Source organism: Chrysemys picta, chromosome 1, assembly GCF_011386835.1.
Source record: "Chrysemys picta bellii isolate R12L10 chromosome 1, ASM1138683v2, whole genome shotgun sequence".
In the NCBI taxonomy this organism is placed as follows: Eukaryota; Metazoa; Chordata; order Testudines; family Emydidae; genus Chrysemys; species Chrysemys picta.
Window position 1 is genome coordinate 330,609,444 of NC_088791.1, and position 19,319 is coordinate 330,628,762.

The 19,319-nt window shown below is 43.1% G+C and overlaps 1 protein-coding gene across 1 annotated transcript in view; it reads right to left on the minus strand.

Moving 5' to 3' along the window:
* TYR (tyrosinase) overlaps positions 1–19,319 on the minus strand; it is a 71,712-nt gene that overhangs the window by 41,387 nt on the left and 11,006 nt on the right. Inside the window, exon 2 of the mRNA XM_005304066.4 lies at positions 11,881–12,097. Coding sequence (XP_005304123.2) covers positions 11,881–12,097 — 217 coding nt within the window. The remainder of the gene's footprint in view (positions 1–11,880; positions 12,098–19,319) is intronic.

Consider the following 19,319-nt stretch of genomic DNA (forward strand, 5'->3'; position numbering starts at 1 on the left):
CTCTCCATAAGACTAGAATTTTGAGCTCATTTCCAGTTGTTGAATTCTCACAATGAGGTTGACAAGGGAAATCAGAGAAGAAGAATGATGATCCAAGAGACTGGAGGAATTGACTTCTGAGGAAAAAATTAACAGTTCTAGATAAGCATAGCTGGAATAAGATGAAAAAGGGACACATATCTGAAGGGTCTGGACACAGCAGGAGAGGAGTAGAATTACCTAAGGCGGTATATAGGGAAATAATTAGTACTTGGATGAAATTAATATCAGGGAAATTTAGATCAGGAAAAGCTTAATAGTAAATATTAAGCTGTGTAATAGTCTCTGGAGGGAAGTGATGGGAGCCACATCACTTAGAAATTTTAAAACTGGATTGGATAAAACGCTAGAAAATGTGTTATATGGGGCAATCTGGCATGGACAAAGAGGTATGTTCTACTTCAGCCAGAAGTTATTGGGTTTGCTGGAATTACTGGTGAAATTTTATGGCATTTTTTTTTCAGGAGACCACATTAGATGATCCTAATAGTTCCTTTTGGTTTTAAAAGCTATTAATCTAGGTACTTAAGAACATGGTAAGTTTCTTTCAGATCTGACTTCTAGGAAATGTTCTATGAAAATCAGCTGAAAAAAATCTACTTGTCAGTCTTCTTAAAATGGATAAGACTTCAGGCCCTTCACTTGTATCATATTACAGGTCAATATGGGGGGCGGGGGTGAAGGGAGATTGGTAGAGTACTATTTATATTGCTTCTAGAGTACTCTGGCCAAGAAACTAGATGTTCTGCATCAGTCTTAAAGAAGCTTTGACAAGTTTCAGCCCTAAAAATGATGTTATCACTTGAGTTATCGTATGAAAAGGGTTATACAGAATACTTCTGTATACTAAGATGCACTTAATCAGGGCAACCTCTTCACAGGGACATCTCCCAGAGAGCCAATTTCGCCTAATGTGGACATTGTCATTCATACCAGCTACTGATTAACTGGGACAGTATTAGCACTAAAGGCTTAGGTCATGTTTAATTCTAAACTGTGGGCTCTTAATGTGGAAGATTTCATATAAATATTAAAGAAAGAAGAAATAATAATTAAATGCAGCGAGTATTACTTTTACCAGTGTGCTTTTACATAGTACGACCTTTATTATGATTTCATTTGAATTCTTTTCAGACTTGTTTGAAAGGGTCTCAGGGCAACCATTTACTCCGGGCAATGGGTGATGAACCAGGCTGAGCCAATTCAGAGAAATCTACAATACGAAAAGAATTTCATAGCACTTAGGGAAAATTGTACTTCCACGAGGAGGAGAGGGTGTGAATCTGTAATTCACCACTATGATAAATCTCAGAAGTTCTTGGAGGGAAGCCCCATTAGAACTTGATGTGCTAGAACCAGTAGTTATGGCTGGAGCTTATGTTATTGAGGTCAATAGGATTTTTGCCAGTGATTTAAATTGGAGCCAAATAAAATTCTTAAAGACCACGTGCCTGGTTCTTCTCTTGCTCATAGCACTGTAAATCAAGAAATCAGTGGTTCAATGGAATTGAACTGACCTCAGTGGAGCTGTGCCAATGTACACCAGTTGGAACTGTGGCCCAAAGTTTATTAGATTGAGCTGATAGTGCCACCTACAGTTGCCCAACACTTTCCATTATAATTATATACATGCAGTCTTCATAAAGCATTCAAGTGTATCAGGTGTCTGTCTTTTAATAGCTGCTGTTTAATTATACTAACAACAGTCTAGCAGCAGAGCTCAGGAAACTCCATGTACAATCAGTCAGGGACACAGCTGTATAAATATAGTGCAAGTCAAGTGGTGTCTTCCTTCACTACTCCTCATTTGCTGCTGAATTGGCAGCACTAAGTGCATTTGGTAGATTTCAGAGTGTATTTGGGGCTTTGATAGTATTATCAACGTTAATTACTGCAGTGATGCGGCAAATGTCCCATACATCATACCACCTCCTGCATTCTTTTGGTGTATTATTTAACATCTGTGACACTCTATCACTTAACCACATTAAGCTATTTAACTCTTTTCAGGGTTCTTGGATTTTATAAATGCACTTAAGTAAAATTCACTTTGCACTATTTCCAAGTCAAGTGCTAAGGACATCAATCACTTTGAAGGTGAAATTTCACTCTGTAAGGTGCATGCCTGGATCACATTGACTCCAACACATCTAGGGATGTACATCTGGGATGAATGTGGCTGTAAGAAGAATTCCACATTGCAGAGAAGCACCCACTCAGACTGATGTATCTATTTTAAATACATGAGAAGGGGAAAATAAGGCTGTGTCTCTGCTATGGGCACTAATGTAGCATAGCTTCAATGCTGTAGCTATGCCACTGTAATCCCATAGAATAGACTCAAATTACAGCAACAGCAGGAGTTTTCCATCAGCTGTAGGAACCAAGCAACCAGTAGCTAGGTCAACAGAAGCATTCTTCTATCGATCTAGCTGTGTCTACAATCGGGGTTAGGTTGGCATGACTACAGCACTCATGGGGGTGGATTTTTCACACCTCTGAGTGCCATATTTATGTAGACCTAAGTTTTAAGTGTAGATCAGGCCTAAGATAAATAACATGATTGTGAGGGTCAGATCTTCAGCTGATTATGGAAAATACTGGCACTGTACCTGTTTATGTCAGCTGAAGCTCTAGCCCTTAGCGATCTTTTTATAGGAGACATTTCAGGGCTAAATTCAACAGTGCATAATCCATCTTTTTTCAGCCAACACTCCTATTGGTTTCTGTTGGGATCTTGCTGGAGTGAGGAAGTCATAAGGACTGCAAAATTGCCCTCAGGAGCTATAGTCAACAAAAAGCTCAGAGCTGTCTGATTTGGACCATGTCACCCCCCTCTGCGGTGATTGGAAATGACTTTCGTGGAACTTCAGTGTGACCCTGGAGCCAACAGTATCCCTGAAATGTGCCCTTGGTGATGACACTCCAGGGTTTGGCAACAGTCTCTGATTGTGGAGCACAAACTTACACCTCATTGTTCACAAGTTTGCCCCTCCCCCCCCCCCCCCCGCTTTGTACTAAGCATGTGCCAGGAGTGATGTTCATATAGGCTCGGGCTAAAAGTATGACAGTGCTACCAACACCAAACCATAGACAGAAAAAAGCACACATCTCTGCCTCAGACAGCTATAGTGATCCATTTTTGGTTTTAGGTGATGCATGTTAACAGCCAGATTTATATTCCATACTCTACCCGCATGCCCCATATAATCAGGCATGTTTCCCAGGCAGAACTAGCATTCACAAAAGCTTTTAAAATGTTTGCCTCTCCTTTAAGGGGCATTGCACAATCTACCATTGACCTGTTATTTTCAGTTCCATTGGATGGCCATTTCACCGTGTGAGTGAACAGCTTGTGCTCTAAGCTCCTTTGGGTGGGGGTTTTATTGGCTGATGTTGACCTTTGTTTTCCGTGGCATTGTGGTTGGTACTCTGATGTAACATACATTTTGTCAGCCTAAATAGTCTTCTTTTTAAGTTAGCCACTGGATTGCAGCTTATGTTGTTGGTAGCTACATATAACAATAATAATATCTAGCTCTTACACAGAGCTTTTCATCAGTAGATCTCAAAGTGTTTTACAAAGGAAGTCACTTTCATTATCCCCATTTTGCAAAAGGGGAAACTGAGGCACTGGGATTTACTCAAGGTCACCCAACAAAACTAGTCCCCAGAGTTGTAGTTTACCAGTTTAATCACAAGACCACACCATAAACTTTATTTTAGCATATGATTAGTCTGATACTTATCTCACACTGGCATAAATTAGGAGTCATTCTACTGAAGTAAATGGGTTTGATCCTGAACTCCAGTTCCATTCACGTAAAATTGGAGTAACTCCATTGAAGTAAATGGAGTTATTCTGGATTTACACGAACTGAAATCCGAATCGGACTCCATGTGGAGTTACAGTGGTATAAAAGCTGTGTAAATAAGATCAGAACCAGGTGCTAAGTATCTGGGCTCAAGGGCTCTTGTAAAGCTGTGAGGGTAACAGCAGGTATCTTGTAATGCAGTGGCAGAGGAAATGACTTCATAAGCAGTGAATTCCTAAGCAGAAGAAACAGGCTGGACTCTTCAAAATAAGGCTTTATTAGAATGAAATCAGAGCTACATAAGATAACGGAGAGCTAAGTGCTCCTAGCAGTGTGTCTGGTGAAGCTGCTGCTAGACTGTGTCCAACAGGTTCTCATTAGCACCAATCCAGTTCTCTCTAACATGCTTTGCTCTTAAAGGCACAGTGCATCCTCCTAACATCTCCCCTTTCCAGCAAAGCAATTCCAAACAATTTAGCGTACATAACAACTGTTTCTCTACAAATAGCACAACATCTCAACTTTGTTAGTAGTGCTCAAGGAGCCTTTCAGGTGCCCTGCACAGACTATCAAATCTGTGAGGCACCACTTTCAGCCCTTGCACTAGCTGACTCAGCAAACTGCTCTGCTTTCTGGTCCAAAAGATCCTCAGTGGTTTCCTCAGTGCTTTGTCCTGTAGCTGTCAGTGAATTATCTACCTCCCTATCTCCCTCTTCTTCAGGCAGATGTTGTAGATGTCTCTTGTTCCTCTGAAAAGTATGTCCATCAGGAATCTATATCTGATCAGATCATGGGGTGACCTCGCGAGTCACTACTGCCCTCTGTGCCCAGCAAGTACCATCATGAATCCGCACAGCATCTCTGAGCTTCAACGGCTCTAACAGACTCTGTCACAGTGTGTCTTTATTTACGCTTAAGTTACTTATACACATCTAAGTCAATATTGCCATTAAGGATTGCTACTAAGTTAGGGAGTCTGGTTCTCAACTTCCTGCCAAACAATATCTCTGCAGGTGACAGTCCATGACTCACTGGTACTGCTCAATAGTTCAATATAGCCAAATATGGATCTGTACCTATGTCAGTGACCTTTCTCAAAAGTCATTTAACAATTTTTGCACCATTCTCTATAAGGCTGTTGGGTTGAGGATACTTAGGACTTGAAGGTACATGCTTAAAGCCATATACTCTAGCTAATTTTTTAAATTCATGTCCATCAAACTGTGATATCAAACATGATAACTTCAGGGATTCCATGCATGGAAAATATGAATTTCATGCACATCATAACATGTTTTGATGTGATATTTTTTTAAGAAAACATCCTTGGGATAATGAGAAGAATAATCCAAAATCAAAACATAGTCTTTACCTGCATATGCAAAGAAATCCACACCAACTTTAGACCATGCCCTGAACTGTTCATTGTTTATCAGCATAGACTGTTTTTCCTGTTTAGGTTGATATTTTTGACCTTTCACACATTTTAACAGTTTTCTTTATCTTCATTTGTGGCCAGTGCAGTATCTCTCTGGCTCTGTGTTTACATTTCTCCAAGCCCAAGTGTCAATGTATTGTTGTGAGCATGTCAGCTTGTAACATCTTAGGCACTACTGTTCTATCTCCTCTAAACAACATGCCATCAATAACAGGCAGTTCTGCTTTGAACTTTGAACTCCATATGCCCCCCCACACATCGCCTATGACTTCAAGGGTTTAAGAAGATTGCTATTTTCTGCTGATCTTCTTTCCCACCAAAGCCAGCTTGAATCTCTTCCAGGAGTCTGCTGCAGTACCCGAGAGTTTCAACTCTGTGGGAACTTTTAGTTGCTCCAGCTCTACCAGGACTCCTTTTCTCCTTCACCAAAGTGCTCACTCTGGTACCATGTGCTGTCTTCTGAATTCATAAGAAGGAGAAATAGATTGGACTCTAAGTAGTAAGGCTTGATTACAACTTTGCCAAGGGGAACATTTCTATTGTTCCTTTTGCTACTTTTTCACACCAGAAGGCTAACTTAGACCTAAACCCATGCTGTGCTGGAGAGAAGATGCTTGTTTTCACCTTGCATTTTCCTGTTCAGTTCATTGAGACAGCAGAATCTATCAATCAGATAGGCAAGCTTTGTGCAACATCTACACAGATTTGATTGCTGATGTGCCATTGATTTTTCCACAGTTAGGAAAATTTTGACCTCCTCTCTCAGCTCATACAAGCATGAGAGAACTTTTCCATGGGAAAACCAGTGTATTTCAGTATGCAAAAGTAAACTCGGGTGCTCCACTCCCGTTTGCTTACACAGCAAGGCGAAAAGGCATGATTTTAAGGGCCGTGAATTTGTAAAGTTCACTATCTTTACTGCTCCATCCCACACTAACAACAGTTCTTTTGGTGGTGTTTTGGTGACGAGAGCTTCACAGTGCAGGAAACAGTGGCTCACCAACATGGGGTTTTGTTCCCTAACCTTGCTTACAAACTCCTTCACTTTGCCAGTCATGGAAGCTGCTCCATCAGTGCAAACACTGATACATTTTTTCCAGTGAAGTTCTCCTTCCTCAAAGTAGACTTTGTCACACAGAATATTTCCCCTCTAGTCATGTGACCTGGCAGTTCTTTGCAAAACAAAACCTTTTCTTTGATACCATCTCCATCAACGTACCTTGCATTAGCCAAAAATTGAGCATGGCCACAGATATCTGTCAATTCGTCAAGCTGCAATGCAAACTTTCTGCTTGATTTTAATTTTTCTTGTATCACCATCTCAATATCACTGACATGTCATCAATGCAGCGACTTATGTTATCTGAAAGAGGAACTTTTTCAATTTCCTTGGCTGCATATGCACCTAACAATTACTCTCATGATTTCTTTGCATGCTAGTAAAATTAATGTTTCTGCGATTGTATGTGGCTTTTTTGCCTTTTCTACAAGCTCAGTGGCCACGTAGCTTGCTTCCAGCACTTTGTCAGAAACAGCTGCACAGTCGATCATCAGTCATGCTTGATTTTCATTCTGATCCCTCAAATGCATAAAAAAAAAATGTCCTTTTTGGCAAGGGATAAATGTTTGCTTGTAAGGTGTCGTTTTAACTTACTTGGCACCATGGCATGGTTTGAAAGTTTCTCCCTGCACACGAGACATTGTGGAAGAGGGCAAGATGGTTCCCCTGTAGACTAAAATCCATATTGCAGATAGCTCTCACAGAAGTGTTGGTTCACCACTTTTACTTTCTTAGTTTTATGTTCATCCCTGCAAGTAGAGATGGAACAGCCAAAATCTTTTTTCTTCAAATATTTGTCCATTTTGGGGTCAAAAATTTGAAATTCAATGCTGTAACTTTTGAGATTTGTAAGATCTGAAAAACACACTGACCACCATTTGATTCCCATAACGTCAAGTTCATATGAGTGTAGACTCAGTGTTACGCTATCATAGGCCATTCTTAATGTATATTCATGAGCCGATCAAGGCTAGTAGGGTTAAAATCAAAACAACCATGGTGGCTAATGTTAGATAGTGATCTGTCTTTTGTGCCAGAATTAACATTTTCAACAGTGGAAACTAACATTAAAGCTAAATATAAGAACTCTGGACAAAAGCATGCTCAATGGAGAAAGTGGCATGCACTTGAGAATAATAATTTGGCATGACAAGCAATTAATAATTAATCATTTCTTCTCATTTCAAAAATGTGTGTAACTTTCTCTGCTGTTTTTAAATGCAATATAAATAATGACAGTGCTGTTCTGCGTCAGGCTCATTCTAGCTTTTACCCCCAGTCAAATATAAATATAAAATTTAGGCTTGAGTTGTATGTTTTTTTTTTAATATGCATCATCATCAAAGGCTCATTGCGTTCATCAGGGCACGCCATCTTTGCTTACTTTTTATCCCTCTTAACCTCACTTTGGGGACTGGAATGTGACACATGCATAATATTGAAAGGGGCCTGAGAGCAAATGTACAGAATGCGATCCAGCTCCGACACGAATTAAAATATCAGGGAAGGTTTAGTTCTCACATGTAATTTTTAAAAAAATTTCATGGCACGCCTCTTCAGGCCTGATGGTTGGGAAACACTGCTCTAACATGTGCTCTGCTCTTAAAGGCACAGTACATTCTCCTAACAACAGTGGCAGTGTTATGCAAGCTGGCAATTTTAAAGCTTGCCATCTGAACACAACTAAAAATTAGCCAGTCACAATGACACACCTTACTCATGGTCATGAGCATAAACGTGCGCAGTGATCTTCTATGCCCGTCAAACATATTTATTCAAGGAAGGAGCCTCAGCAAAAAGCATCCGGACTCCCATTCTTCATGTGGCTTTGTGTATATGTTTTATAGGATGGGGCATGATCCTGTCCCTTTCAAAAGTATAAATAGCTTCTTGAACCACATAGTCACAAGGTTATTGGCCGGATTCTGTGTTCACTTACTCATGATTTACATTTTTGGTGTAACTCCATTGAATTGACACCAATGTAAAACTAATGTAATAGGAGAATTAGGTCTGGTGACTTAGAGGTGGAGGGGAATGAATAGATCACAATCTATTAAAGTCAAAGTCCCTTAAGGCATTCAGGGGACTTGCAGTGTGCAAAAGTCCTATGCAATAGCCTTATGCGCACATAAAGAGTGTGCATCATTTTTGCTGAACAAAACCTGTATATGCTGTTCTGAAAATCTGGTCTTATATTTTGCTATTATTTGTTTTTCTGTTTAACTCTATTAGAAGAAGAGAGCTGAAAAACTTACTTCAAATTGACGTTGTATCGGGTCATGGTTTGGGACCAGGTGTCATGTGAATGCAATTACGGTTCTTGTATCGACCTAGTCCAGTGTCAATACCCCTGCCCCTTTCCAACACCCTCCACACCTGTTCCCTAGCAGGATGGCTCCATTTAGACTTTGCTACAAGAGCTTCCAATAGCCATGACTTCTCTCTTAAAGGAGGATCCCCAGAACAGACAGAGGGAATCTGCAGAAGTGGACTGTGTTGCCTTTTTTGTGTAACCTCTGCAGAACAGACAAGGCGAGGAGGTTCATGCTCTTAGTGTCACCACAGACTCAACCTCTCCTCCCCAGGCCCATCTTTCCCTGAGGTGGATCCTGGAGCCTGTGAAGACCCCTTTGCATAGTTCCAGGAGCAGGGTAGTATCTGACCATCCTTCCCACCCCCTTAAAACCAGAACAGGAATATCCTATCATGGATCTCAATGGGCCACTTAGTCTCCATTGGAGTGTAGTCGGTGCTCCTTCACTGGAACCATTTAAATCTGGACTAGCCAAAGCCCCAGTTAATATACTGCCAGCAGCCATCATTCACCGTCTTTCTATGATTCTTTTAAATTAGCATGTGTGTGTGGTGGAAGAATAGGTGTTGGGTTAGAAGAAAGATATCAGTGTCGAACTTCTGAGAGGTTATTATAAAGAACAGCGGATTTGCCGTATATATTATAAAATACGCCTCAATGTCCTTTCAGCTGTAGCACAATCCAAATTAAAGCAATAACCCATTCACAGTGTTGTTGGGAGCACACGCTATGATATTAACAAGTCTCAACACAAACTGCTGTGATTGTGCGCAGCAGCCATGAAATTAAAGTGACGAAGATACAGCATTGGAGAAAGGGTTCAATGGATTAATCAGACAAAACATTGATTGCTAGTTTAGCAGACTGCAAAATAAGAATTAAAATAGGTCTTCCCAACCTATTGAGGTACTGCAGGTTTTAAGTTCTTTCTTGATTATTGTGCGATTTTGTTGAACATCTGTGCTACTGCCTTTTAATATACCTTTAAGAGCTATCCCAGAATATATATAATATTTCAAAGTGTTTTGTGATGCATCTTGTATGAAGACACTATACAAAAATAAATTCTAATTGTAATATGAATCATAATGTCAATACTCTAACATTCCCTGCCTGTCTTTCTGACGTCCAGACACCAATTTAAGCTCAACAGAAAAAAAACTGAGCTCTTCATTTTTTTTTTTTTCCCCTCCAAAGCCCTTCACACTCCTTCCATTCTCATGAAGCAAGGACAACACTTTCATCCTACCTGTCATTTGGGCCTACAATCTGGGTGTCTTTTTTGATTCTTCTCTCTCTGTACATTCACACATCCAGACTGTGTCCAGGACTTGCTGCCTTTTCTTGTGCAACATCTCCAAGGTCCAGCCCTTCCTCTTTGTCCATGCTGCTAAAACTCTGACTTAGGCCCTCATAATTTCATGTTTTGACTACTTTTATCTCCTCCTTTCTGGCTTTGACATCATCTCCCCCTGCCTCCCAATACTTAAATCCGTTCAAAACACAGCAGCAAAAAATAAAAAAATCCATTTTCCTGGTTCTCTGGCTTGTCTCTCCAGCCATATCACCTCCCTCTTTCCAAAAACTCCACTGCTTCCCTGTTTTCCACTGCATCAAGCACCAACTATTTCCAGGCTTGGAGTCATTCAATGTCTGAAATCGCTTGCGGCTTCAATGGAGTTACTCCAAATTTTTCACCAGTGTAAGAGGAGACTTTGGCGCACAGTTCTGATCTGAGAATATTTCATTGTATGTTTTGAAGGAGGTCAAGTGTTTTATGCATAAATTTAAAGGCTTCATCTGCTGGTCCTTGCTGCAACTTTCAGTGTTGTGGTGGAATATGATCGTGGCCCTTTGTTGTCTCCATGTTCTGTGAGAAGGTTACTTACCTGCCAACTATATGGGGCATTAATGGAAACATGGCCTGCCCCATGCCCTGGGCATATCAGGCAGCACTGAAGCAGTTAATACACACATTTTATAAATAGAAATAATCTTCCAGCATCATTAGCAAGGTAGCAAGATTCAAAAAGGGACTGGCTTATAGTTAATTGTGCCTTTTGCAACTTTTCATGAAGGCAAAGTTGCAATAAAATATTAACATGCTACATCTTATATTTCTTATTACTTACTCAGGATCAGGTTAATATTCAAGGAACTTGGCTAAAAAGATTCTGGCTCGCTGGCTGAGGTGCTCTCCTCCTCTGAATATGCTAAAAAGGGTGACCAAATTTCTAACTACCTATCCTCTTTTTGGTGCTTCTCTTGTGTACGTACTTGGTGTAAAAGTTTGTCCTTATTTTACTATACCACTTCCATAGGAGGAGAAGTCACACTTTTCCAATAATGTGCATTTTTGGAAGGGATATTAAACCTCATATCTCAAGGCTTAACCTAATCTCTAACTATGGGTATGTCCACATTGCAAAGAAAAACCCATGGCACTGAGTCTTAGTGCCCAGGTCAGTTGATTTGGGTTTGTGGGGCTTGGGCAGCAGGGCTAAAAATATCAGTGTAGACATTCCTGCTTGGGCTGGAGACTGGGCTCCAAGCCCCTCCTCCCTCACTAGGTTTACAATCCCAGGCTACAGTGCAAACAGAAACTACACTGCTATTTTTTAGCCCCTCCGCCCAAACCCCACAAGTCTGAGGCAATTTACCTGGGCTCTGACACTCGGCACCACAGTGTAGACACTTGCAGTGTAGACATACCCTGTGTAGATATGTCTACACAGCAGCTGGAAGGTGTGATTCCCAGTGTGGGTAAACGGACATGTGCTAGCTGTGCTCGAGCTAGCAGACTAAGAATAGCCATGTTGCCATAGTGGCTTGGGATAGCCACCTGAGCACACACCTAGGACCTTGGATGGGGTTGTACTCAAGCGGCTAGCCCGAGGCACCATGTATGCTGTACAATCACATTGCTATTTTTAGGCACTAGCTTGAGCAGAGTTAGTGCTTGTACATCTATTTGAGCTGAGAATCACATCTCCCAGCTGCTGTGTAGACGTACCCTTAGAGATTTCCAGGAGGAACTGTGACATCAGGTATATTATCAGTTCCATTCCATGAAATCAGTCCAAGCTGCCCCAGGTTTACATGCTCTACTTATTTACAAGTTACAACTTCCATCTTGAAACAGCATTATTCTATATCCCTGGAAAGGATCATCCTATGACTGGAAATGCCATAGTAGAATAAAATGTGTTACCTTCCAAAGTGTTTCTGAAGCTGAAATTGGCCAATTTATCCATGGACCCTGATTCGTATTGAGTCAACGTTAGACAAAATTCAACCTCCGCTGAAGATGGGAGCCGAGGTGTCCTTGTTTTATCATGGTTCCCAGGGTTTCGAAGTATAGGGCCTTCGTTGGTGGCATTGCATAAAGCCTGCCGGCTGTTGTACTCCTCCGATAGGCTGCAAATTACCTGTGTAAAATATCAGCACAGTTGTCTTGGTTACAAAAAGGATAAAAACAAACATTATTTTACCTTTCAGAATAAGTTCTTTGACCTATAAAAACCCGAGCAGAAAATGCAAATATGATAACCTCAGTATAAGAAATGATGTTTGTATTAATTTCAGACTACAAAAATGACTCGTATGTAAGTGGCTCCCTTTCATATGACAAGCACATGTAACATATTTAAAATTGACACACACTTAACATTTTGAAATTATGTATTTTTCCCCATATGAAATACATATGCCCTTGCCACTTGGGCTAAGGGCAAATTCAGCCCTCATTTAGAACATAGGAATGGCCATATTGGGTCAGACCAGTGGTCCATCTAGCTCAGTATCCTCTCTTCTGACAGTGGCCAATGCCAGGCGTCTCAGAGGGAATGAACAGAACAGAAAATCATCAAGTGATCCATCCCTTGTCATCAACTCCCAGCTTCTGGCAAATAGAAACTAGGGACACTCAGAGCATGGGGTTGCCATTGATGGGCCCAGCCTCTACGAACTTAGTTCTTTTTTTGAACCCTGTTATAGTTTTGGCCTTCACAAATCTCCTGGCAAAGAATTCCACAGGTTGATAGTGCATTGTGTGAAGAAATACTTCCTTTTGTTGGTTTTAAACCTTCTGCCTATTCATTACATTGGGTGATCCCCAGTTCTTGTGTTATGTGAAGGAGTAAATAACATTTCCTTATTTATTTTCTCCACACTAGTCAAGATTTTATAGCCCTCCCTCATATCCCTTCTTAGTCATCTTTTTTCCACGCTGAAAAGACCCAGTCTGTTTAATCTCTCCGTATATAGATGTTGTTCCACATGCCTAATAATTTTTGTTGGCTTTCTCTGTACCTTTTACAATTCTAATATACTGTATATACTCGATCATAAGCCGGTTCGTTTATAAGCTGACCCTCCTCCCCAAGATGGATAAGTAAAAATGGAAAATTTTTATGACCCATTCATAAGCCGACCCTATAATTCAGGGGTCAGCAAACTTTGGCTCCCGGGCCATCAGGATAAGCTGCTGGTGGGCCGAGATGGTTTGTTTACCTCGAGCGTCCGCAGGCATGGAGGTAAACCTAAGTAAACGAAGTGTCCCGGCGTGCCAGCTACTTACCCTGACAGACCAGGACAACAACTGGTGGGGAAATTTTTTTCGGGGGAGAAGCTGGGGGTCAGGGATGTAACCCCTGTGACCACCCGCTACATGAGGTAAGAAGGGATGGGATGGGGAGAGTGTGGGGGTCCCGGGCTAGGGGTGGGTGACTAGGCAACAAAACCCCTAGCCCGGGACCCCCACACTCTCCCCATCCCATCCCTTCTTACCTTATCTGGGGAGGGCCAGGGGAGCATGTCTCTGACCTGGCTGGAGCTGCTCCGGCAGGCTAGGCCGCGCGGCTGCAGTCTGCTCCGGCGCGCCAGACCAGGCGGCGCAGCCGCAGCCTGCTCTGGGGGGTGGGGCCGAGTGGCACGTAGGGTGACCAGACGTCCCGATTTTATCTGGACTGTCCCGATTTTTGCTTCTTTGTCCTGCGTCCCGACCGATGTTTGGTTGGGACACTGGACAAAAAAGAAATGTTGCGCTCCACCCCGGCTCCGCCCGCCCTCCCTTCCCCCATTGGCTCCCTCCACAAATCCCCGCCCTGGCCCCGCCTCTTCCCCAACCACGCAGCATTCCTCCTCCCTCCCAGGCTTGCAGCATGGCGGCGCAAGCCTGGGAGGGAGGCGGTGGTGGCGGTGCCTGGATCCTGGAGCTGGTGAGTCAGCTCCGGCACCCGGCGGGCAAAGGGGGGCTGGCAAGGGAGGGAGATGGGGGGGCTCAGCCGCTGCACCCGGGGCCGGGAGGGCATCCTGGAGGCTGCTCCAGCCCTGCAGCCCGCGGGGTAGTGTGGTGGGTCTGGGCGGAGGCAGTGTGGAGCGGGCAGGGGCCGGTTGGGCGGCGTGGGCTGAATCCCTGCTGCTGCCAGGGAGCCCTGCGCCTCTCCCGCCCACTCGTGGCTGCACCTCCTTCCCAGGTGGCCGGGGCGGCGGGAGGCGCAAGGCGCGTCCTGTCGGGAAGGAGTCGCAGCCACGTGAGGGCGGGAGAGGCACAGGGCTCCCTGGCAGCAGCGGGGATTCGGCCCCTGCCGCCCACCCGGCTCCTGCCCGCTCCGCGCTGCCCCCGCCCGGATCCACCGTGTGCCGCATATGCCCGTGGTGGGCCGGGGGGCGGGAGGCTCCGCGGGGAGGGCAGCGCGCGCCGGGCTGGGGCCTGCTAATGCCCCCGGCCCCTTTTAACCCCCCCCTTTTTTTTCGCTCGGCCCCCCCGCTCTTTTTTTCCCTCCCCCCCCCCCCCGTCCCGATATTTTGGACTGCTGATCTGGTCACCCTAGTGGCACGGCTGATAATTCTGTTCTTTACTATAGTTTCAACCCAGAGCTGCAGCTGCTTCAGAGGCTGGGGGGAGAGCAGCGTGGCCAGAAGCAGAGACACTCTGTCCCCGCCTCTTTCCTTCTGTCTCTGCTGGCTGTGCTACCTCTCCTTGCTCCCTCTGTTGGGAGAGGTGCTGTCTTCCACCTCTCCCTCTCTATACCCATTCATAAGCTGACCTCCATCTCTGGTGCTTCCCTTTTTTACTAAAAAAATTCAGTTTATGAACGAGTATATATTGTATCTTTTTTGAGATGGGGAGACCAGCTCTGCATGCAGTATTCAAGATGTGAGTGTACCATGGATTTATATAGAGGCATTATAATATTTTATGTTTTATCTATCCCTTTCCTAATGATTCCCAACACTGTTAGCTTTTTTGACTGCCACTGCCCATTGAGCAGATGTTTTCAGAGAACTATTCATGACTCCAAGATCTTTCTTGAGACGTAACAGCTAATTTAGACCCTATCATTTTGTATGTATAGTTGGGATTATGTTTTCCAATGTGCATTACTTCACATTTATCAACGTTGAATTTCATCTGTCGTTTTGTTGCCTAGTCACCCAGTTTTGCAAGATCTCTTTGTAACTCTTCGCAGTCTGCCTTGGATTTAACTATCTTGAGTAGTTTTGTATCATCTGCAGATTGTTTGCCCTTTTTTCCAGATCATTTATGAACAGCACTGCTCCCAGTAGAGACCTCTGGGGGACATCCCTATTTAGCTCTCTCAATTCTGAAAACTGATAATTTATTCCTATCCTTTGTTTCTTATCTTTTAACCAGTTACTGATCCATGAGAGGTTCTTCCTTCTTATCCCATGACCACTTACTTTACTTAGGAGCCTTTGGTTACGGACCTTGTCAAAGGCTTTCTGAAAGTCCTAAGTATACTATATCTACTGGATCCCCCTTGTCCACATGTTTGTTGACCCCCTCAAAGAATTCTAGTAGATTGGTAAGGCATGATTTCCCTTTACAAAAGCCAGGTTGATTCTTCCCCCCAAAATCATGTTAATCTATGTGCTAGATAATTCTGTTCTTTCCTATAGTTTCAACCAATTTGCCCGGTACTGAAGTTAAGTTTATCAGCCTGTAACTGCTGGGATCACCTCTGGAGCCTTTTTTAAAAATTGGCGTTACATTACATTCCACAGTTAGTAGTTCTGCAATTTCATATTTGAGTTCCTTCAGAACTCTTGGGTGAATCCCATCTGGTCCTGGTGACTTATTACTGTTTAATGTATCAATTTGTTCCAAAACCTGATTCTGTTACTCAGTACACTGAGTAGTACCTTAACCGCAAGTTGTCCCATTGAGTAAGCATAGCTAGGCCTTAGTGCAAATAAGGAAAAGGGTATACTGGTTTGTCTTCTTAAATTGTCTCTGTTTTATGCTCTGACACAGCCTTCCTGTGTGAATGTGGGCAAGTTGCTTAGTGTCTGTGTGCTTTATTTCCACATCTGGTAAATAAGGATAACTCCACTTCCCTACCTCATAGGGATATTGTGACGATAAATACTTTGAAGATTGAGATACACTCATACTGTGGCAATGGGGGCCATATAATGATCTTTGATGGAACTATACTAAATAATGTCATACTACAGCATGATTTTCTTAAGATTACATTTCAGCTCTGGGTAATGCCATCTAGAGTGCAGCTGCTTTGTGCCAATATCACCAATGCACAAGTGCTTTAAAGTTGTCCACCAATCATCCCCCAAGAACAGAGTGATGTTCAGGTGATGTAGAATCATGGGTCTTGAAGGGACCTTGAGAGGTCATCTAGTCCAGTCCCCTGCACTCAAGGCAGAATTAAGTATTATCTAGACCATTCCTGATAGGTTTGTCTAACCTGTTCTTAAAAATCTCCAATGATGGAGATTCCACAATCTCCCTAGGCAATTTATTCCAGTGCTTAACCACCCTGACAGTTAGGAAGTTTTTCCTAATGTCCAATCTAACCGCCCCTTGCTGCAATTTAAGCCCATTGCTTCTTGTCCTCTCCTCAGAGGTTAAGAAGAGTAATTCTTCTCTCTCCTCATTGTAGCAACCTTTTATGTACTTGAAAACTGTTATCATGTCCCCTCTCAGTCTTCTCTTCTCCAGACTAAATAAACCCAATTTTTTCAGTCTTCCCATATAGGTCCTGTTTTCTAGACTTTTAATCATTTTTTTTGCTCTTCTCTGGACTTTCTAATTTGTCCACACCTTTCCTGAAATGTGGTGCCCAGAACTGGACACAATACACCAGCTGAGGTCTAATCAGTGCAGAGTAGAGTGGAAGAATTACTTCTTGTGTCTTGCTTACAATGCTCCTGCTAATACATCCCAGAATGCAGTTTGCTTTTTATTCTACAGCGTTACACTGTTGACTCATATTTAGTTTGTGATCCACTATGACCCCCAGATCTCCCTCCACAGTACTCCTTCCTAGGTAGTCATTTCCCATTTTGTATGTGTGCAACTGAGTGTTCCTTCCTAAGTGGAGTACTTTGCATTTCTCCTCATTTAATTTCATCCTATTTACTTCAGACCATTTCTCCAGTTTGTCCAGATCATCTTGAATTTTAATCCTATCCTCCAAAGCACTTGCAACCCCTCCCACTCGTTATGCCCTTTCAGAGTGACTGTGAACCACTGATAACTACTCTCTGGGAACAGATTTCCAACCAGTTATGCACCCACCATAGAGGAGCTCCATCTAGGTTGTATTTCCCTAGCTTGTTTATGAGAAGGTCATGCAAGACAATATCAAAAGCCTTACTAAATTCAAGATATACCACATCTTTCACTTCCCCCTTATCCACAACGCTTGTTAGCTTTGTTTGACAGGGTATCAGGTTGGTCTGACATGATTTGTTCCTGACACATCCATGCTGACTGTTATTTATCACCCTATTATCTTCTACGTGTTCACAAATTGATTACTTAATTATTTGTTCCATTATCTTTCCAGGTACTGAAGTTAAGCTGACTGGTATGTAATTCCCCGGGTTGTCCTTATTCCCCCTTTTATAGATTGGAACTATGTTTGCTCTTTTCCAGTCCTATGGAATCTCTCCTGTCTTCCGTGACTTTTCAAAGATAATCGCTATTGGCTCCGATATCTCCTCAGTCAGCTCCTTGAGTATGGTAGTAGTGCAGTCATAGCATCTCCTATGTATAGCAGCTCTTCCCCATCTCAACTGTTTGCATAATAGAAGTGACCTGGGGAAAAAAGATGTGTCCAGGTTTCCCTGTATCTTGGCTTCCATATTGGTTTTGTGAAGCCTCACACAACTAACACAAGTTAGGACAAACCTGAGACTACTCTAACCTATGCCAGGAACCTACCTGATACTGAGTCTGCCCAGGACTGGGGAGAATTTAATGGCCTTTGGTAGGCAGGAGATCAGGTTAGATGATCTAATGGTCCCTTCTGGCCTTAAACTCTATGAAATCTATGAAAATGAAAAAGTGGAATCGTGGCTTAAAAAGTGGAATAGTGTGTTCCTCAGCTGTACCTGAGGATCTGGGCGAACAGCTATATCTGTGTTTAATGATTCTACCCCCTATAAAACAAACAAAGAAACCAGAAAAACCTCTTTATCCCCACCAAAACACAAAACTCTGCGACCAATTGTCTGTCTTGTCTGTGTGCTTGGTTATGGCACGTGTGGAAAGCGGATGTGCAACAGAAAACAGGCCAGGGGGAAATTCCCAAAGAATTCCTTCATGCTTATTATATAGATGTATTTAATGAAATAAAATACCGAGCAACAAGAAGAGCAAGAGGCATCCTGTAAGCATGAAGTGGAAGAAACTGGGATTGTTCATCCTTAAAGGCAGTGTCAAGACCTGATGTATCAGTACTCCCCAAAATGCAAATTGCATTTGATTTATTTTTAATAATTAATCTTATTTTTCCCGTAAAGCCCCCTCTTATGTCTTTAGAATGTAAGTAGATTGGGACATAGACTTTGTTACTCTCTCTCTATAGCTACACCTATGCAATTCTGTTGTCCTCATTACGGTCATATGACCGTAACTGAGAGCAAAATATGTCCCTCATGTTTGTCTGTCATATTTTACCTTTTCTGCAGCAAGCTGTACCTTTTCTACACATGCAATGCTATACATTATTACCTTTAACAACAAATAATATACTTAAATTTGACAGGTGATGGGGCCCAAACCTCCCCCAAAGAATCCACGCCTTGCCCATAGAAGTTCAAAATAGGGTGGGAAGGGAATGGCTAACTATGATCATGATAGTGCTCCAGAAGGTCAGAGTTTAAATGTAGAATGAGCAGCTTGGATAGGCACGTAGTGAAAGGTACAATGTTTGCCAGTACAGATAGGCCAGGGGTGGCCAACCTGAGCCTGAGAAGGAGACAGAATTTACCAATGTACATTGCCAAAGAGCCACGGTAATATGTCAGCAGCCCCCCATCAGCTCCCTCCTTCCCCCCCACTCCAAGCGCCTCCTGCCCACTGGCAGCCCCGCTGATCAGCGCCTTCCCCTCCTTCCTCGGACCTCCAGATCAGCTGTTTCGTGGCATGCAGGAGGCTCTGGGGGGGAAGGGGAAGGAGCGAGGGCAGACTCAGGGGAGGGGGTGGGAATGGGTGGAGTTGGGGGCAGGGCCTGTGGCAGAGCCAGGGGTTGAGCAGTGAGCACTCCCTGGCACATTGGAAAGTTGGTGCCTGTAGCTCCAGCCCCGCAGTCGGTGCCTAAACAAGGAGTCGCATATTAACTTCTGAAGAGCCTCAAGTGGCTCCAGAGCCACAGGTTG